The sequence below is a fragment of the Cryptomeria japonica genome, chromosome 4 (genome assembly GCF_030272615.1).
Source record: "Cryptomeria japonica chromosome 4, Sugi_1.0, whole genome shotgun sequence".
NCBI lineage: Eukaryota > Viridiplantae > Streptophyta > Pinopsida > Cupressales > Cupressaceae > Cryptomeria > Cryptomeria japonica.
In genome coordinates this window covers 180,773,336-180,795,374 of record NC_081408.1, presented here as the reverse complement: position 1 = coordinate 180,795,374, position 22,039 = coordinate 180,773,336, and the positions used below count along the sequence as shown (strand labels likewise).

General features: G+C 35.1%; 2 protein-coding genes across 2 annotated transcripts; both read left to right on the top strand.

The window, feature by feature from the left end:
* Window positions 1-1,362: 1,362 nt before the first annotated feature.
* Window positions 1,363-14,059, top strand: LOC131032072 (selenium-binding protein 1). The gene is made up of 7 exons (XM_057962995.2): window positions 1,363-1,950; window positions 8,095-8,290; window positions 8,601-8,828; window positions 11,902-12,133; window positions 12,299-12,406; window positions 12,586-12,858; window positions 13,487-14,059. The coding sequence occupies exons 1-7, from the start codon at window positions 1,833-1,835 to the stop codon at window positions 13,766-13,768; spliced, it is 1,437 nt and encodes a 478-aa protein (XP_057818978.2). The 5' UTR covers window positions 1,363-1,832; the 3' UTR covers window positions 13,769-14,059.
* A 4,815-nt stretch (window positions 14,060-18,874) lies between these two features.
* On the top strand, window positions 18,875-21,710 carry LOC131032052 (disease resistance RPP13-like protein 4). Its single transcript, XM_057962962.2, has one exon. The coding sequence runs from the start codon at window positions 18,939-18,941 to the stop codon at window positions 21,660-21,662; it is 2,724 nt and encodes a 907-aa protein (XP_057818945.2). The 5' UTR covers window positions 18,875-18,938; the 3' UTR covers window positions 21,663-21,710.
* The last annotated feature ends 329 nt before the right edge of the window (window positions 21,711-22,039 follow it).

Here is a 22,039-nt window from a genome sequence, read left to right as displayed (position 1 = left end):
AAATATTGCAACCATTTGCATTATGCTAGTTGTGCCTTGAACCTATGCTACATAGGAAGTGCAATAATAGAAAGTTCTACAATAACTTGATTCATGTGTTAACTTACAATATTTTAAAGGCTAAATCCTTGTAATATTTTCAATGAACTCTTACTATTCACTTACATGGAAAAGGGAAAAGAGAAATGCTTCAAATAAAATATGCATTTAACAAAGACGTGCCAAGATTTAGATATCCTCTATTTGTTGCTAGTATAAAATAAAATATATGACCTAACAATCTCTAGAAAACCAATCAAACACAATACAATAAATACAAGAGGTAAGCATTCATTCATACATAACACAAAATTACAACAAAAATAAGATAGACACAACTTCATATCTTAGCATTCCAAATCAGCACACATTTGTATACTAGAAAACATTTGAAGTCCTCGACACATGAGATAAGGTTTGAAATCTAGACTTAACAAATAGAAAATATATTGAGAAAAGTTTTATAGTCAAGGCTTGTTGCTAAGCATAAGCTTGCAACATCCCATCTTGCTAAACAATGGGAGAGATGCGAAACCAAAACAATAGTGGCAATCAATGTTCTATCCATTGCATCAAAGCTTTTCCCAACAAATCACAAAATATGAGAAATTTGGATCCAAAAGTATATCCCATTGGGTGCATGCAACCATTAGAACTTATGACTATCATCAAAGGAGTTGTTGCATACCCTAGAAACATACAAAGAAATGGATGATGATTTGCATGCATCATTAATTATTTGATCTTTAGAATATGACCTTGGCTTCAATCCACAACCAATTCTCTTTGGCATACTCTCTTACAGATTCATAGATCGCTAGACCAAATAAATAATGATCATCACTCTTCCCTCTACATCACAACCAAACTTTAGCTTCAAAAGATCATTAATAACTAATCGAATAAAAAATTTAATTAAATGATCAATTGGTGTTTGTCTTTGGCTCTTATGAGCTATTGATTTGAAGATTCAACAACTAATGAGAATGTTCAACAAAATAGTGTTTCACCTACTATTGCTTCCCACAGGCCACTAACTATATATTTCCTAACGAAAAGGGACCCATCATTAAATGAAACTAACCAATAGCAAGGCCAATCCTGATGAGGCTTTTGACCCTCAAAAGCACCTAAACAAAAGTCAAAATCGCACAATTTTAAAATGTAGTGAGAAATCAGAACGTCTATCTTAAGCAAAGCGAACAGATGATCATCTGAACAAATTGAACCAATTTAATAACAGCTAAATGATTTTTCAATGGCAAGTTACTTTAGTGAGCAAATGCCCAGATTACATTACGATTTTCAGACTTTTGTCTCCTCCCATCTGAGTGCTAAGCCTAATAGAATTTATGAATTATTGATGTAAGCATGTGATCCAGAGCATTATTTTAGAACCAATTGAATCATTGCCAAATGATTTTCTAGTTTCTGATTGCTTTTGTGAGCAAATCCCCAGATAACATGAAGATTATACATATCCTCTCCTTCCATCCTAATATAGATAACATAAAGATTATACATATCCTCTCCTTCCATCTGAATATACAATTCATGAATTATTAATGTAACCCACATGGCCAACATCCAGAGCGTTATTTTTATATCAGCATTTACGGTCGTGTGAATCGCGTGAACTATTTTAAATGCAATAAAAGGGGGAAAAACAATAGTCTATGATGGAAGCTCTTTTCTATAAATACCGTATGTTTACTTCAGGATGTAGAAGAAGTTTGATGGTATCTGTGATTAGCACTGGACAATTCTTCATTTAAGCTGTTGAAGAGTGTAAAATGGCCACAGGGAAAGGATGCTGCGGGACTGGTAATGGTGGGCCTGGTTATAAAACTCCCATCGAAGCAATGAACGGGCCTCGGGAAAAGCTTTTATATGTCACTGCTGTTTATACTGGTTAGTTTTACCAGTATAGTGAATTATTTGCTTCTAAAAAAGTTTTTTCCTTTCTATTAAAGTGATGTTTCTGGAGTTTTGAGAATTTAGTTGGTGAACGAATCACTTCATGAATATGTAAGTAAAGTGAGTAAAGACCTTTAGAAATTGAGTAAACCTTATAAAGCTTGGGCAGTAGCAATAACAATGCTTTGTGTCACAATTATTTGAAAAAAACAAACAAATTTTTCAGATAAATAAGCTTTTTTTTAACATAGGATATGAAGATTTTTTAGTCAGAGAAATGATATAGACTTACTCTGTTCTGCAGTGAGAACTTTAGGCTGCCACAAAAATAGTGAGCAGTAAATACTAAAAAACAGTAGAAAACATACCACAAAAAGTAAACAAGCTTTCCATAGCTGAGTTGAATTATGGCATATGTACTGCATGCATTCTCTTACAGTGTCTTTCCCCAACCCAGCCATCTCCTACAGCAACCCACCACTGCTGAAAAATAAAAAAACCCTCTTTAAAAATTGGCAAACCCTATTTATCACCCAGCAGTTTCGTTCCTCAGAAATGGAAGACACGACGAGAATCTCATTTTTAGAACTGATGGGAAAGTGAGAAATATTCAGCATTAATTTGACAATTATGCATGCTCCTCCCCATCTTTTTAAAATTTTGGTCTGCGATTTTAAAAACATCATGAGTTACTCTTCAATGGCTCAGTTGTTGTTGGAATCAAATAACCTGGGGCATTTTACCAAATACATTTTATAATTCTTGGACTTTGTTGTATCAGCCTTAGTGTCTACTACCTTCCCAATCTGCATCTTTTTTTCGTTGGCAAATGTCTGGCCCATTCTCACAGCACAATGTCATCTTGAATTTTCTCACTACCTAAATGATAGGTATAAAGATCTGACACAAATTATAGGATAAATATCCAATTCGTCATGCAGTTCCATCAAATAGATGTTTTCATTAATTTGCTTTAGTATCTTGCAAGGGTTAATTTTCTTCGACTTCAATTTACTGTAAGTGCCTTACGAAATTTTTATCTATGCAAGTAAACCATGCCCTGTTCACCCACTTGATGCATCCTTTCTCTTTGATCCAAATCTGCATTTCTTTTATACCACTCATTGATTATTTGCAGCTTTTGCCCAACCTGTTGATGCACATCTTCTATATGCCTCACAAAAGTCCAATCCATCTTGGCTAACCCATCTTCCCCCTAGAAGATCAATTAAATCAACTACTTCCTTAGGATTGTTTTCAAAAACAAATTTAAGAGAGACTTAATAGTAGACATATTGATGCTGGAATTGAAAGCGAATTTTGTCTGTGCGAAAATTAAATTCCATTGCCTTGGATTCTCATCATCTAGGCTTTGAAGAAAATTGTTCAAACTTTTGTTTACCACCTCCATTGCCTCTCTGTTTAAGGGGTGACAGGATGAATTATACTACAGATTACTGTCAAGTTTTCTCTACAAAGTCGTCCAAAAGTGATTAAGAAACCTTGCATCCTAGTCACTTGTCATATTCTTAGGCAATCCATCTAAGCGCGCAACCTCTTAAAAACCAAATAAAAAATCTTATTTGCTGAAGTATTCTCCATACATAGAAGGAAGTGGGCCATTTAGAAAATTGGTCCACAACCATAAAAATAGAATCATTACCACTTAGAGTATGAGGCAATCCCAAGACAAAATCCATGGTTCTTCAAGTACTAGGAAGGTTTTATACAAAGCAGTGTTTTGTTGTCGGTCTTTAGGAACTTAGCATACTTTACATGTAGAAACAAACTTATTTATATCTCTCCTTAACTAAGGCCAAAAACTTATCAAATTGTAAGCAAGAATTGGCTTAGGCCCCCTATAACCTGCAAAGTGTTAGGAAAGCTTTTTAATGTGACTGTCAATGTTGGCATGGCACGCAATCTGATACTACACGAATGAGGGAAACAGACCTCATGACCTCTTGCCTTCAATAGAATTCTTTATCCAATCAAACTAGAGGCCCCACCCTTATTATTTCATTTTTTTAATATGAAATTACTATTAAATATAATAGATATTATCCTTGGAAAAAAATTAAAAGACAATTCAGCTTTATTTGACTAGAAATACCATCCACTCAAAGAGAAAAGAACAAGGAAGAAAGAAAGGGAAAGCTAAAAAATCTCACTTAAAAGAAAAACAAAAAAGTAGAAACAAGATTTTAGAGTACACTTTCTATCAGAATGCCCATTGAACCTTTGGGTCCAACTCCTACTTTATTTATTTTTACTTTGTAAATTTGTCAAGTGGTCCCTGGTCTAATGTTAAATTTAAATGGTTCATGAAGAGTCACCACATACCAAAACATATTATCCTAATTATTATTTTTCTTTGGGATGTCTCTTACAATAAAAATATTTTAATTATATTTTCCATATTTTTGTTAATATAATATTTAAATACATAATTAATTGCTTTTTTCACATTTATTATCATTGTTTATTAGTAAATCCATTTTTTCTATTTTTAAGGTTTACCAAACAAGACACTCCATACGAAAGTTGCTACCCTGACGAAAAACCAACTTGTCTCTACAAAATTCACTCTTTTCATTATTTACAAACAATCTTTCCACTGTAAATATGTCAAACACAACTTGCAACTGTCTTAAATTCTCTTCCATGTTTCTACAGAAAATCATAATGTCATCAAAATAAATTATAGTAAATTTCCCAAGTACCAACCACTGATACAAACCATCCTTGGCCTCGAATGTTGTCTTCCATTTGTCTCCTTCCCAAATTCGGATCTAATGATAGCTACTTCTCAAAGCAATCTTGTAGAAAATCTTAGCACTAGCTAAGCAATCAAATATATCATCCATTCTTGGTAGTGGATCCTTGTATTTTACGGTAATCTTGTTAATGGATCTAGAGTCCACATGCATTCTCCATTTCCTCCTTTCTTAGGTGAGAGTAAAGTTAGTGTGGCATAAGGAATCTTGCTTTCCTTTATGAACTTTTTCTCTAACAACTCATAAATTTTGTCTCATTTCCTATTTTTGTAGGAGAAAATTTGCACTCGATTAGGAAGCTTTGATCCTAGAGAAAGAAAGGAAAGGAAAGGAAAGGAGCTTTTATAGTCCATGATGCCAACCATCTGTGTATGGGTCTACAGATGGGTTAGAGCAATATGGGACTACCTCGTACTTCTTGCGGGAGATACCCAACTGCACTACAAACGAGGCGTACATACCTTACCCCCTTGTGGGATTTGAACTTGTGACCTCTCTTTCAAGAGCACAAGTTCTCCACCACTAGGCCAACTCAGGCTGTACAATATTGTGTAATGCCATGCAAGGGGGGGAAGCCAATTGGCAATTTTGTTGGAGTCACATTAGGATAGTTAATCAATAATTTTTGCACCTCTTGTTTCAGTTGGATTCTTCCAACTTCGTTGCTTCTTTCAAGCATAGTAGATAACAAGGTTCTTCTTTGGTTTAATAATTTTTTATAGCTCATTGCTACAAGAGACAACGCTGGCATTTTGAAAGCCCTTTTTTCTTTCCATGGTTTTGGGAGATGTCTCTTCTCCTCATGTTTTCCTGCATAAGTGTTCTACCTACCATGAGATATACTTTCCAATCATACTGCTAGGGCCTTCTCAACCACAAATGACAGGCATCAACTAGCATCATATTACCTAGCACTTTATTTTCATAAGGACCAGTTTTGAAGCAATACAACAAGATTGACCCACAAGTACATTATAGTCCTTTTCTAACCAAGGAATCTTATATGGTTTGATTTTGGAAATCAACCAAGATATACTTTGTTTACCGTTACTGTATTACTAAACTATTGGTCAATCCACCCTCTCCAATCACCATGCGCACTTTGTCCTTAAACTTCTTTCTTTTCCAATCAACTTCTGGAATCTCTTTGTTTCCTGATATTAAGGTTCTTTGGAGCATCAAGTTCTTTGCTGTCTCAACTCAAACCTTTTGCGTTTAAGCTTCCTCTTGTAATACCATTGTTCCTTTGAGCTTTTGAGGGTAGTCTTTGACTTTATGGGCTCATTACATTTGAAACATCCAAACAGTTTTCTATCACCAAAAATTGTCCTCTTTCCATTCCTTTGAAGTTTCCTCTTCCTCTAGAATTGAATTTCACCTCCTTCATTTCCTCAAGCTCTGCATTTTGGCAGGTTTTGAGGAGGTTAATTTTTACTCTAAAGCAAGTGTGGTCTCCCTTCTTGATCAACAATTTACCCTTAGCCCAATTGAGTTCTCCTCAAATCTTACAACATATTGATATGCTTCACCAATGGTATGGAGTTTGAGTAGGGCGAGCTCATCACATACTAGGAATCACAGCTCATTGAGGTATCTGGCAACAACCTGCTCACCATCTTCTTGCAAATCTGCCCATATTTGCAACTTCATAAACTGTTTTAAGTATTCTAACACAAACATCTCTTTTTTTCTCATGCTTTGAAACTATCTAAAAAATTTCTATTGATAATCTGTAGGTAAGAATTTGGATCTCAATTGCCTGTTATTTTGGAGGTTATCCCACCATAAGGCAGTGTGAGATTTCACCTTTGTCACTACAAACTCTATTCTCCTAGGGTCCTCTACATCCATGTTCACCATGTCAAAATATTTCTCTAGTTCTTGTAGCCAATCAGCAAATAGATCACCTTTGAAAATCCATAACCTTGGCCTTAACTCTAGTCCCCTGTTTTTAAATAGTTTTTGATCAACCGTTGCATGGATCTATTGCTCCATTTGCTCCAACAGGAGCTCCCTCATTCTCCTGTTTGTCTTCAGATTCATGTTGACAGAATTGGCTCTAATTGCTTCTAATCTCCTGAGTAATTCATCTCCAGTATTCCATCTATGTCCAGCTCCTCTACTAGCTCTCCTTCCCCAATTCGAAATGGTCAATTTTTAGGCTTCTCTGAAATCAAAAACTGATACAGACTACAGATTAGTCTGTTCTGCAGTGAAAACTTTTAGTTGCCTCAAAAACAGTGAATGATAAACACTAAAAACAAAAAAAAACATACAGATTTCCACAAAAAATAAACAAACTCTTCATTTCTGCGCTGAATTATGAAATATGTTCTGCATGCATTCTCTTACAATGTCTTTCCCCAACCCAGTCCTCTCCTCCAGCAACCCCTCACTGCTAATAAACAAATAGCCCCTACTCTAAAATGGGCAAACCCTCTTCATTACCTACAACAGCTACATTTCCCAAAAATGGAAGACAAAACAAAAATCCTATTTTTAAAACTGACAAGAAAGTGGGAAATATTCAGCATTAATTTGTCTATTACACATCAAGAAGGAATTCTGAAAGGCGCAATTTTAGGTTGATTCATGTAACCCCTGTTGAGGATAAATTTATCAATTTTCTCTTGATATAATATAAGTAACATTTCTCTGCTCCTAAATTCAAAATATTATTGTAGATTATCAAGCCTTTGAAATCCTGAAAAAATGGCTACCTTTTTCTCATTGATGAACATTATAGAAGGTATATTGTTGATTCCACTTAACTGTTTACTCTTCTTAGCTGCACATGATCTCAAAACCACAGGTATCTCCCTCGATCATACCAAATTTAATAACGATTTAATCATTATCCATCAATAAATTCCCATAACAGACATCTGGCCCTTCTAATTCTAGAGGAGGATTAAGATTTTAGTTTGTTTCTTGCTTCTAAAGGTTACAGCTTGCTGCTAAAATATAAATCCAAACTAAAAATATACGGGAGAAGCCACATTGCCCTTTTCTCGCCCTGCCAATTACTTTTGATTTTAGTATGTACATAAATTATAACTATTGGAATCCAGCTCTAGTATGATCTCCATGGCCTATAGTATATACTGACCCAGTAAGAATAATAAGCTAAAAAGAGGAAATTATAGATAAATGGCCGGATAACTCCAATTATTGAATTGATGAGTCAATTTGAATTAGAAGGATGTGGGTTGGAATTCTAGTTTGGGCTCTAAATTTAGGTCTGCTTCTTGCTTCCAACATGCTATGGGATTCCCTAAAGTATTGGTCTTACTTATTGAAGTATGAAATATTGATTGAATTATGAACTTATAATTGTATTTTTACATTGGTTGTGGTTTAGGTACTGGAAGGGCAAATCCTGACTACTTAGCTACAATAGATGTGGATCCAAAGTCATCCTCTTTTTCTAAGGTAGTCCATCGTTTGCCTGTAACTCATCTAGGTGATGAGTTGCATCATTCTGGATGGAATGCATGCAGCTCTTGCCATGGGGATCCTTCTGCTCAAAGGCGTTACCTCATTTTACCATCGCTATTGTAAGTGGCTTCTCATGGGACATAGTGCAACTCGTGTTCCCATAAGTATTTTTGTGTGAACTTGTGAAGAGACTGTAAAAAGATTTGTCAAAACATTTAAGAAATGGAATTCCCCTTTCTGATTTCTTATTGTTTTGATTATATCTTAGAAAGGTTATACAACAATTTGCTTTGAGAATCTGATTGCTAATGTTTTGGTTTTCAGTTCATATATGAACCTAGTTTCAATGATGCAGAATATTACTTTACATGGATAATATAAAAATTTTAGTCTTCGGAATTCATGAGTAACATGAAACTTCATGTGCAGGTCCTCTCGTATCTATATTGTTGATACAGGAGGCAATCCAAGGGCACCAGTCCTTCACAAAGCCATTGAGCCAGAGACTATCTTGGATAAAACAAATTTGGCTTTTCCTCATACTGCTCACTGCCTTGCATCTGGAGACATTTTGATCTCATGTATGGGTGACAAAGATGGCAATGCAGAAGGTGCCGGTTTCTTGCTTTTGGATTCAGATTTTAATGTGAAAGGAAGGTAGTACATCCAGTGTCAGAATTTTACCTATCATAAACATATATGCATTGCAATTCATTCTAGGTTTAGGATTAATCACAGTCCAAAATCTAGTTTTCAATTTCTGAAGTACTTTATATGACATATGGAGTACACAAAATTGATTTTAGGTATGCTCTTCTATGCATCAATATTTGTCATTGCCATTTTTCAGACTATTTTATTTTATATTTGAAAAAATTATGCATCATGAAAATTCAGGAATTATGTAGTACAAGTCGAAGCAAAAATTCTCTGCATAGATCCCCTGACATTGCTTGGACATTAGTATCTAGTAGTATTTGAGAAACTTGAATCTAATCAGAAAACAAAATATGAATTGTGGTAAGCCTATTCGATACAAGAGGAAATAATTCACATAGCATACAAATTGACAATGGAATTACAAGACTACAAATAAGAGCTATTAGAAAATGTGGAACTACTTTTACCATTTTAGAATATTGAAATACAAATTTGACATTTGTTTGACATGAAATTATGATGTTCAACTCACAGACTTGTAAACAGACAGAGTGATCTAGGATTGAGTGATTGTGTGTAGCAGCTGTAGCTTGTACCATATGCCATCTTTTGTCTTTTGCAGGGTAATCAGATGGAAATGAGAGAGAAAACAGAGAAAGTATTCTGGCAGGTAGATCTTGATGCTGCCAACTGATTATTCTTCCATGTTTTATCCTTCAAAATAAGGCAACCTTCTGACTAGATGCAAGCTTGAAAAGACAGTTGAAAGATGTGTTTTTGGAGTCGCTAGCAGTAGCACTTATCAGCCAATGAAATAGTCAGCTTTAGAGAAACCTTTTAATTTGTAGACCACAATAATCATTTTAATCCTATGGGAACAATCATCAATTACTCAAATAATCAACGTTCACAGCTGCAATATTGAAGAGAAAACATGATTACATTTAGAAGGAAAAATATGGGATTCTTCATTATTTCATAGAAAAACTCAATACAACAAGTATTTGGCAGAAACATATAAACACGTCATTCTTTTTAGATCTACTGTCAAACTAAAATTACAAACACAACAGCAATCTTGACTCTGGAATTTTTATGGTAATCTATCATGCAAGCTGCACTCACTCACTCCATTTAAATCTTCCCCTTTACAAATTTCAAAATGTCCAATCTTAAAGCCCTTATCTCTTATTTAAACTGAGTATTTATCTTCACAGTTCTTGTCCATTACAAAAGAGAGGTATAACTGGTGGGGAAGATGAAATGATTCACTTTCCAACCATTAAAAGATTTTGGACATTAAGATGAAATCTTCCAAGCTATAAAACTCTAGATGGATCAAGTGTAGTATGTGTGACATTAACTTTCTGAAGTGTTCTTGAAATGGATTTTATGAAGCATCAATGGATGAATAGCATATGGTATGATTATTGCCTTGACATATATTGATCCTATAACACCTTGACCATTCAACATGGTATTGCTGCCATGATAGCACAACCTGATATGTTGATCGTATGATATCTTCCAGTTTGGGCTGTAATACGAAGAAATGCATTTATGGATGAGGACAATGGGCCTCTATCACCACGAAGACCTCCTCTCTATTAGCTGTCTTCTTAGTTATATTCTAGCTCTATTAGAATCAGCACATTAATCTGTTTTAAAATAAGATAAATTCCTGCAAACTTTGGGAAGGTTTTCTGAAGGCCGAATTAAACATGTAAAGGGTACCGTTTTGATATAATTATTTGAAATTTAATTTGCATTTCATATAAATGGTTTTCCTATCTTATATCAGGAAAATTGTAATATGCAGTCTAGTTTGATACATTTTTTTTCTGATTTTTCGAGTAATGTTTTGATATACTGTTTGTTAGTCCATTCAACCATAATAGTGATGCAAATACATAAATAACTGCAGCTCTTTGAATACATTAAACTTCATAAAACTCAGAAGAAACACTCTAACATTATTTATATTAGAAAGAGATTACATAACAATTTCTTACATACCCAGAAGAGCTGTGCTGGAAAAAAAGGTTTTTCCTTAACAAATATCACAATAATAGTGCACCAAACCCTAGGCGCTCACAGCAGCAACCCAACAATAGTATGGCTAGAACTAAACAATCATAGCAACAAAGAAAACATTCAACAACAGTAGATTTGAGCCCTTTTTACTGAAATAAATGCATAAAATGGGACGGCTTCATCGAGCTTCCTCAATCGGCCTTCTATAGTCTCGAAAAGGTTGCCAATCAAATCCTCTAACTGCAAGTTTTAATCTCTATGAAGCACAATGTGTTTCTTCTTCATACACTATCTCTCAATAGTGTGAAGAATGTTATTTTGTCCTAAAAACCTCAAAGAAATTATCTCCAACAAATAGACTCACAAATTCTCCAACCAAGCATACTGAAAATGAACTCTTAAGAGTCTTTTATAACATTTCCAAGAGAGCCTACACACTTTTCCAGCCAATGTAGGATAAATTGAAATATTTCCTTTTTTACATTTAAGTCTCCAAGTACGGGGAACATTTACTATTTAAATAACTTTTCCTTTAACTTAAGTCCCCATATCAATAAAGTTAAATATTTTAATTTTAACTTTATAACTCAACTTTATTGATAAATACGTTAATAATCACAAAAGATTATTAAAATGTCTAGTGGATATCAACAATTACCATCGACAAGATATTATCCATGAATAATTGATGATCCTAACCTGGCCCAACTGACTTACTATAAATAGTAAGTATCCCAAAACCACACCGAAACACCTCAGAATCGCCTGAAACTAAAACTGTCTAGGCCAAATATTCTCAAGATCCCTTAAATGTCTTGGTTAGCCTATGGGACCATGGAGAAATAGGCTAACGGCAACATCATACAACATGTGCTAGAAATGGGACATTACAAAAATCTGACAGTAGTTACTCAGATCTTTAATAAGCTTATTTATATGCAGGGTCGAGATTGTTTATGGGACATTGCTTATGACTTCTAAACTAAGACCTTTAGAAGCATTTAGCATGTTTAATTTTCTACATATGTGTTTTCAGATGGGAGAAGCCAGGTCAAAGTCCTAGCTTTGGCTATGATTTCTGGTACCAACCACGACATGATACATTAATCAGTTCATCATGGGGAGCACCTGCAGCATTTTCAAAAGGTTTCAGTCTTCAAGATGTTGCAGATGGCTTATACGGAAGACATTTGTTTGTTTATAGCTGGGGTGAAGGTATATTAAAACAAACATTGGACTTGGGAAACACGGGACTCATACCATTGGAGGTATGCTTGTTTGCTGCTCTTTTTTCTATACCAATTGGACTAAGAAGCACAAATTAATCAAAGTTGAACTCACGTCAGTTTTGTAAGTAGAAAAATATTATGACAGAAAGTAATTGCAGCTAATCAGATAACTTTTGATGCAAATTCTAACTTCCTGGCAATTAGGTGAGGTTTCTCCATGATCCTTCCAAAGACATAGGATATGTAGCATGTGCTTTAAGTAGCACATTGGTGCGTTTTTTCAAGTCATCTGATGGAACATGGAACCACGAGGTATAATATTTTCTTTTTCTAATCTCATGAATTTCAATAAATTTTTTGTTTGTCAATCGAATAATATGATTTAGTGGTGTTTGGGGTTTCATTATGGAAGTTGAATATGCTTTTAAATCTGATTTCTTTTGCCATTTATACTCGAGGTTTATACACATTGGTTTAGCTGGCATTGTTAGGTTGCAGTATCAGTACCAAACTTGAAGGTCAAAAATTGGATTCTGCCTGAGATGCCTGGATTGATAACCGATTTCCTTATTTCCTTGGATGATCGATTCCTTTATTTTGTCAACTGGTTGCATGGAGATATTAGACAATACAACATTGAAGATCCTACAAATCCTGTCTTGACTGGTCAAGTTTGGGTAGGTGGTCTTGTAAGAAGGGGAAGCCCAGTGGTTGTTGAGAAGGATGATGGACATACATGGCAATCTGATGTTCCTGATGTTCTGGTGATTACACTTTTTTCTCTATCTAGAATACATCTTCATTAACTGATCATGAACATGGAGATTCAGATCTAAGTGATTACTAACTTTTTGGTAGAATAATTGAGCAAATGGGCGGTGAAAACATTCTTGCTAGATACATAAGGTGGACTAATTTGCATAGTTGGGGTGATTCGAGACTACTTTGCATAATTGGGGTGATTCTTCCTGCAATTAGGTGTAATCCTTAATCATCACAATTGCTTGACTTTAAAGAACCAGTAGCTATCTAGACCATACTTGGACATCTTCCACAGACAATCTTTGAACTCAGGCAACCTAATATTCTTGGGAATCTGGGATAATGTTTGAGCCCTATGCTCCTTAGAAAAACAAATATAAAATGTTCAATCTGTTGTAAATCCGCCTCATCTTGATGACGGACCACAAAGTTGGGGTTTCATACCACATTTATCTAAAAAATTTCACAAGTTTTAGGTAAGTGACTCTTCCTTAGAATACAGAATATCAAGATCTAACGAAAGAGGTTTTCAACAAGTGTCTAAGAAAGGTTTTTTTTCATTGTTTTGCTTTATGGCTTGAGTATGTGTATATATGGCAATGACATATTGTTTGAATACATATTTCTTAGGGAAAGAAGTTGAGAGGAGGACCACAAATGATCCAGCTAAGTTTGGATGGGAAGCGGCTTTATGTTACGAATTCCTTGTTCAGTAGTTGGGACAATCAATTCTACCCTGAACTGATTGAGAAAGGTGCCCACATGCTTGTTATGGATTGTGATACTCATAAGGGTGGGCTATCAATTAATCCAGACTTCCTGGTTGACTTTGGAGAGGAGCCACAAGGCCCTGCTCTTGCTCATGAGATGAGGTATCCTGGTGGAGACTGCACATCAGACATATGGCTTTAAGTCTCTCCCGCATCTCAATAATTGTTTTTGAATATGAAGGCTGTGGTTCAACGGTATGCAAAGATGGCTTACACATCCAATACTGGTGACTCTTTACCAATAAATTTGAAATGTAAAGAATGGTCATAACCATTCAGTCACCGATCAAATTCATAATAATTATTGTATAAATAAATGAACTGATATTCCAAATGAACTGTTATATTTTATGTGGTGAATAAAAAAAATGTACTAAGTTTCTTCCGTGTGAGCACTACACGGTTGATAAGCCTTGCTGGCAATTCCCTAGAATCTTTGTTTTTCTTGGAGGATTGGAATCTGTTATGATTTATATTATCGTATGAGGTAGATTCTACAACAATCCACTGTAATTTCCAGTTTAGTACAAAATGAGTAAATTAAAATCATTCTTATGTGTGGCCCCAGAAGGGGCTAATGGTTAATAATGATTTTATCAATATTATTTCACAGCGCTAGTAGATTAATGATAAATGGATGTCTTAATCATTCCTACGGTACATTGTGAAATAAAGCAATGTATTTGAAACTTCGGATTGTAGCTCACTAATGGGGTTTAGGTTTAGGTTTTTTTGGTAAATGCATTTGGCTAAGCTACTGCTCGGGTTTTGCTCTATTAGACTGGTAGCATCTCTACACTCTGCGAACTGCGAAGCGGAAGCATGGTGGCAAGTTCAAAGATAGAACTTGGGAAAGATGGGAAGAAGCTGTTTGTATTTGAAGAGGAGAATAGAGCGAAACACTTGGTGATACTGAATGCAACAAATGTGTCTGTATACTTTGCAGAATACATTTCCAACGAAATCATCAACCTTGCTATGAGAATTTGGATGCTTCGCATGTGGGCACTCACCAAAGAAATGGACGAAGATTCCTTAGCGAGAATTAGGGCAGCCATGGAACATCTGCTGGATTCGAAATAGTCGGCAGGACATCAGAATGTTTTTGAAGTGGCAACTAAAACTGCTTCAGTAAAGATGAACATAAAGCAACAAGATCGGAAAACTTTAGCACATGGAAGATTTGTGCCCATTGTTTGACCCAAACTAGCCAAGCAACATCCAGAGTGGACCTAATATACATATCAGATATACCTTTAAGGAGTGTTAATTATGGATGACCATCAAGTTTTCACTACATAACTAAGGTCTAAAGAAAGCCTTGAACCATATTGCACTCCTTGATCCTTGCGCATAGTGACAATTTTGTTCCTTAAATGCCAAAGTTCACTTCCCCTTTATTATTGAAATCACCCCAATGCATTCTCACAAGTTTGAAAATTAGGAGTGATGTCATAGTTCAAATTACAAATGCTAGTTTTTGAACAAAATCATTATGAATGGAAGCATTTGATTTTGGTGGCCATCTTCTTATGCCTTCAACATTCAATATTCACTTGATGAAACCAGGAGTTTGCATGATCATTACATTTGAAGATAGCACACAATCTATTATCAAATTATTTCCCTTTTAAAAAGAGATCCATCTTAACCAAGTTGGGATGTGTGACCATGAAAATTAACACATACAACACAATTTAACAAATTCACACAATTCTTATGACCACTCAACTAATCAACATCTACCACCATCAATTCGCAATTAAAAAACACGTTACTAACATAACACCTAAATGATAACACATAGCATAAATAGACCAAGAACCTTACCATTTGCTTCAAATTTGAGTGTGCCATCTCTAATTATGACATGAAATAAATGTGAGAATCCTTTGTACATAAGTCTATCCACCACCCACCACTCCAATAAAGAATCACCACATAAGCCACCAACGTTAACTACTATAAATTAGAAATAAATCAAAAACATCTTTATACCCCAATGACAGAATAAGGAGCTTCAAGGTGTCTTAAAGGTCAACCTATCTGGGAGGCCTAGCCAAGCTTTAGCAAGTGACTTGTATACTCTGCACTCGAATTGACTGATAGGTCCATTATTGAATCCACCTTTATGTCCAACAATGCAAAGAGACATTCTTTGAAAGGAAGATAATTATGTGTTCACTGGTTCCAAGAAAAAACTAAAGTTTTCACTTAAAACAATCACCTTTGTCAAAACCATTGATAACATTCAAAGAGTCTACCTCCACCACAACTTTCTTAATCCAATAGAAGAACCTAGGGAGATGCTAACAACTACTATGTTAGGTACCCCATTACGATGAATTAGGCTTTGGTTAGGATTAGGTTGGGTGCACATGCTTTGTAATTCACTCATATGGTAAATTAGAATACTATTTGTCCAAGATGTATGAAATAGTAGTAATTATTTTTACCACAACTCTATATATTGTAATGGCTTATCAAATGTAAATTATATTGAATATTGTAACTAGAGTTTATGCTCTATTGGAGGGATTGCCCCCTCAAAGTGGCAATGTGAGCTAATATACAAGCCTTATATTACTCTTGTTTTTTGCACATATACATGTATTGCCTTTATTTCATTGTAGGTTCCTTGCAAGTGGTGTTAGAGGTTAGGCTATGTTCAATAATAGGAGTTAGTAGCTAAGTACAACTACCCACCATATGCTCTCACCTCACCTTTATGGGATCTTTATGCTTAGAAAATAGTGAAAGTAGTGGGGTGCATACTCTTTTTCAAAAAAAAAATCTCTATAGTAGATTGTCTAGGTTAAAAGCCCTATGTCAAGTTTTAAAACAACTATCATACTTTATTGAGCTAGATTCCCCATAAATGTGCTAGTGAAGTGAGTGGTATTTTGACTCCAATACCTAGGCCTTAGACTACATTTGTATATGGATTTAAACTTTGATGCACCTTCAATTATATTGTTGAAAGAACCTTTTAGGTTTAGGAGAAGCCTCACCATAGGAAGTCGTCAACTATTTGAAATCTATAGTGCACTTAATAGTAGTTAGCATGATGAAGTTACTCTCATCATACCTTGGAGACAAGATAGAGTGGGTACAAGATGGTGGAATCCTTAGTAGTTAGAGTATTAAAATACCAGATCAATTCATTGTTCACAAATGAGACAAGTATATTTGAGAGCCCACATACCAAACACACCCTAGCCTAGCATTGCCCTTTTTCCTCACTATACACTAATCTAAGTATAGGCAATTTGAATTTGAGATATATGTATAGATCAATTGAAATACATGTAGTTTTATTGTAAAACATTAGTCAAACAAAACACAACATTATTTGAAACATACGTTACTAATTTTATGCTAGTCATATTAACATGTTTGACTCACGTATAGTTTTTCAATTTGTGAATTCTAGGCTAGATTTCTCCAAAACTAAGGAGAATTTTTCAATTCAATTTGTAAAATCTTCTTATAGGGTATATCTATAAGGAAAAATGTCTAGGCTAGTTTTTAACCCATCAATCAATTGCCTCATTGCAATCCCCCCTTCCAGTTGATCATTTTGACACAACTCTAGGAACCTATTTTGGTTAAATCATTTATAAGATAACCACCTCAAATTAGTTTAAATCTTCCATATCCAATTCATTAAGTTTAGTTTTATATGTAAGGAAATAATCTTTGGGTCTATAAATTTAATATTTTTTCGTGGATCTTAATTCTAGATGGATGGAGTCTACTTGCCTTGATGTCTACAACATCTATAAAAGTGGTAGTGTTGATTGACATCATTTAAGATTTTTTTAGACAATAAATATTCTCCTTTGGTCAAGCCCTTATATATTATCAATTCAATGGTTTGGTAAAAAAGATTGAAGATAACAAACAAGCATGAATTAATGCTAGGATGTTGATGTAAATTGATGATGTAATGTTGTTTCTCTATGATGTGCTCTATGTGATGATGCAATGTGAATATGAGCTTGTAGGTTGATGTTTGAAGGTCTAAAGTGAATTACAATATGCTATTTAATGCAACACCCTAATAAACAAAGTTAATTAATTCTGTGATTAAGTCACCACATAATAGCTAGTTGGAGGGAGTTAATAATGACTCAAATTTATGTTTGGATTTTTGAATTTTTTGGGTCATTTCTATCTTTTATCAAACTAACTTGATAAAGTAATGAAAGACTCAAGAATTTGAATCAATTTTAAAAATGTGTGTAGATGGCATTACATTAAATTCATGGTTTTTGCTAACTTTTATGCTAAAATACACTTGTACACTAATCATCACACAAAGGATAAACCTACTAAAAAAAGCCTAAAATAAAGTGAAAAAGTGAAGGCTATCCATTTTAAACCATTACAAGTATTATCTTTTATTATTAAAGATGTTTATTGAGCACATGGAAAAATAAGATTTTTTTTTAGTTGGAGGGTTTTATGTCAAACCTAGATCTTTTTACAACTCAATATGAGAGCATGAGTCTATGTTGACGCCTCTTCAATTTAGAGCTAATAATTGAGGGATATCCATTTCACTAATGTTGTTTGGGGTAGAATACCAATCTCATTTTTTATTAGTGTATCTTCAAGAACGTTGAACTATGGTGGAAAGTGTAATTAAACAACATACCATCATCTTCATCTATTATGTTCAACCAATAACCTTACAATGAAATAAAAAATAAATAAATAAAATACTAATAAATGTATAAAAGAAATTAAATTAATAAGAAAAAGATGCTCGAAGAAAGCATATGAATAAGATTGTCATAATAGATAAACATAGTATCTGAATTGATGAAGTCCACGGAGAAGTAAAAGCTAAGATTAACTTTTAATACATTTCACATGAAGAATAAGTGAAGGTTGTATGAAGAAGAAAACTATGAGAATTCATTCATTCCTTGAGTTTGACAAAAGAAGAAGGCACTCAGACAAGTCGATTTAGATGGCCTACTGTGTTCTGCCCATAACATTGAAGCTTGTAAAGCCACAGGTGAGGGAATAACTCTTAAACCAGATGATGGAGAAGAGAATTATTCAACTACTTTAAATAGTCTGAATCAAAAAGAAGAACAGAATACTTAATCTAGAAGTAATTAGAATACCTTTGGCCCTCAGAAGTCTGGGAATCCTTCCTAACAAGTTCTATCTGCACTCTTATATATTTACTTCTTTCTCTGCTCTACTCATATTCATTGCAGTTTAGTCAGTTGCATTTGGTTTAAACTGGTCAATAACTCAGTAGCAAGCTTCAGTTTCTCTGGTTTCACAAATCAAGTATGGAACATGGATTGGTTAATGTTGTTGTTGGAAAGTTTGGTGAATATAACCAGGCTTCAATTGCCCTTAACTTCAGAAAGGAGCTTGAATGGCTGAAGCAGAAGCTCAGAAGATTAAGAAGCTATCTCAGAGAAATAGATATCCAAAGTGCACAAAATGGGAATGCCAAAAGCTGGCTGCTGGATGTTGAAGAGCTTGCTTTGGATGCAGAGGACATACTAGACGAATGTGCTGTTGAATCTAAAGGTACTAACTATGAAATCTCCCAATTGTCTTGTCTCTGTGCTTTCAGTTATTCCCAGTTAGTCTTTCGTTTTAAAATGGCACATAGGATTAAGGGAGTGAAAGATAGATTGAGGTCCATAATGGAAGCTGCAGCAGAGCTGAAGCTGTTTCATGATCTGATTCATTCAGACCAACCCTCGACAAGTACATCTAGGAATGTAAAGTGGAAGAGGACAAATCTAATGGAGAAGGATTCAAAACCAGTGGGTATTGAGCCCAAGGTTAAAGAAATCCTCCGCCTGCTAGACAACTCTGCTGCCCCTGTCATTGCCCTAGTTGGAATGGGCGGGGTTGGGAAGACTTTTCTACTGCAAAATGTTTTCAATAGAGTGAAGGATAAGTTTGAGAATTCAATTTGGCTTGAGATTTCTCAGACTTACTCCCTTAGAGAGTTGCAGGCTGATTTAGCCTCAAATATAAAGTTGAATGAGGTTGTTAAAGGGGTAAGTGAGATACAGGCAACAGAGTTAATTCATGAGCGTTTAGCAAGCACAAGAGCTCTCATTGTGCTGGATGATGTGTGGAGGGCAACTGAGGAAGATAATTTGATATCTTCACTTGGCCTTCCAAGAGGGAAAAATAGCCAGTGTAAAATTCTGATCTCCACAAGAAGCAGACTTGTGTGCAGAAACATGAATGCCCATGTCTATGAGGTGCACACTTTGTCAGAGGAAGAGAGCTGGACCCTGTTTTGTGCTTTTGCCTTCCCCGACTGCCACCAAAATCAACCACCAGAGCAACTGGAAGGGATTGCAAGACAAATTGAAGAGGAATGTGGGAGATTGCCCTTGGTTGTCAAAACAGTGGCAGCATCTCTGGCACGCAAGCGATCCTTAACGGTGTGGGAATCCAAATTGGGGCAGATAAGGGTGCCATCTTATACCAAAGATCCAATTATGCAGGTTCTCAAATTAAGTTATGATTCTCTCCCTGCTCATCTCAAACCCTGTTTTGCATTTCTTTCTTTCTTTCCTGAAAATGAAGAAATAGACCCCCATTATCTCATAAACTTGTGGGCAGCAGAGGGATATGTTCCTCAAGGGGAGGACCAGCTAGACATTGGGTTAAGTTATATATATGATCTTTACAATCTATGTTTGGTTGAGAGAACAGGTGACATTTATGATCAAGTAGATAAAAGGTTCAAATTGAATGATTTAATGCTTGATTTGGCTATTAGTATATCAAGGGAAAGTAAATGTGCTTTTAGTGTGGAGGAAACTTTGAACAGAGGTCCAAGCATGCAAACAAGTAGCAGGTACCGCAGGATTTTACTGGGCAAGAAAAGCATTGGTGATGATGATGTAGAAGTAATGGCAAGAAACAGGGGATACTCTGCATCATGTCTTCGCACTCTATCATTCTCACAAGATATAGGGATTCAAAATATTCCTGCAATGTTGCTTAGCGACGTGAGAGTTCTACGCATTCTTGACTTGAGTGACACTAACATCTCATCATTGCCCACCTGTGTAGGAAATTTGAGGCTCCTCAAAGTTTTGAATCTAAGGGGGACCAAAATTACCAAGGTACCAAAATGTATTAGAAGTAATAAGAATCTCCGCTTCCTAGACATTTCTAGTTGCCATTGTCTACAGCAGTTGCCTCAATGGATTGGTGAACTTAATTGTCTGGAACATCTAGACATAAGTGGGATCAATAGCATGCCTAAGGGAATATCAAATCTTGTGTCTTTACAGGTACTCAGATTAGATTTCAACAACTGTAAACTATCTATTGAGAAGAATGAGTTCTTCCAGCTGGAAGATTATGTCTATTTGATCAATCTCCGTGAAGTGTCAATAGTTATTCATCACGAGGCTGAATTGAAAACTATGGAAAAAGGCCGGATCTTTGCTGTGTTAGTGAAGATGCGTAGTCTGAACATATGCAATGCAAGTGAAGGCCATGTTGATGAATGCAATCTTCCATCTCTACCAGAGGAAATGTTAGCTATGAAGAACCTTGAATTCCTTTGTCTAGATAGCTTTGCAGTGTCAAATTGGATATGTGGTTTCTCAAATCTGATGCAGTTGAGGTTATACAATTGCCACTGTGCTGAATATCCAGCACTAGAATTGATGCCCAGCTTGATAAATTTGGAGTTAAATTTTAATGACAATTGCAAGGCATTGCCAAAAGGGTTTGGGAAGCGCAGGGGATTCCTTCAACTGCATGTTTTTAAAATTTTGAACTTTCCAGTGTTAGAGGAGTTGCCAGATTTAGAGGATGGAGCGATGCCACATTTAGAGATACTAGAGGTATTTCAATGTCCCTATCTGAAGAAAGTTCCATCTGGATTAGGGCTCCTGAAAAGTCTGAAAGAGTGTGAGTTTATATGGACGGGAATAAGTATACCCAGTATTCGAGAGGAGGATGAGGAATTATGGAATAAAATTAAAGTCAATAATTCCAGTGAGAGCATCTATCTGGGTTAGCCTAGTTGCTAAGTGAACAACAATGAAATTCAAAATGGATTTTTTTAATAATTTCGTTTTAACAGTGTAGATTCCCACTTTATTATCAAATGTTTGATCTAAATAAAATTATTCAAGTATATATTTGTTTCTACAAGTAGGTAAGAAGTTAGGTTTTAGTTTCATCTTTTTTTTTTTAAGAAATTTTGCTGTCATTAATATTTTTTTTTCATTGATCAAAGTTGAATTACATTAAAAAATAGCACTCCATTAAAAGATTGTAAGAAGAAACCCAAAATGTCTAAACAAAGACTAAGAAAACAAAGATTATAGAATGAAGACTCCACATAGTTACACAACTGTGTCAAAAAAGACGAATATGTTAGACTAACAAGACG

What these genes read in the sequence shown, in the direction of transcription:
- LOC131032072 (XM_057962995.2), top strand. Translation starts at nt 1,833, where the DNA reads ATGGCCACAGGGAAAGGATGCTGCGGGACTGGTAATGGTGGGCCTGGT. An exon ending in TGTCACTGCTGTTTATACTG is followed by an intron (nt 1,951 to 8,094) that starts GTTAGTTTTACC and finishes GTTGTGGTTTAG; the next exon opens with GTACTGGAAGGGCAAATCCT. An exon ending in CTGATGTTCCTGATGTTCTG is followed by an intron (nt 12,859 to 13,486) that starts GTGATTACACTT and finishes CATATTTCTTAG; the next exon opens with GGAAAGAAGTTGAGAGGAGG.
- LOC131032052 (XM_057962962.2), top strand. Translation starts at nt 18,939, where the DNA reads ATGGAACATGGATTGGTTAATGTTGTTGTTGGAAAGTTTGGTGAATAT.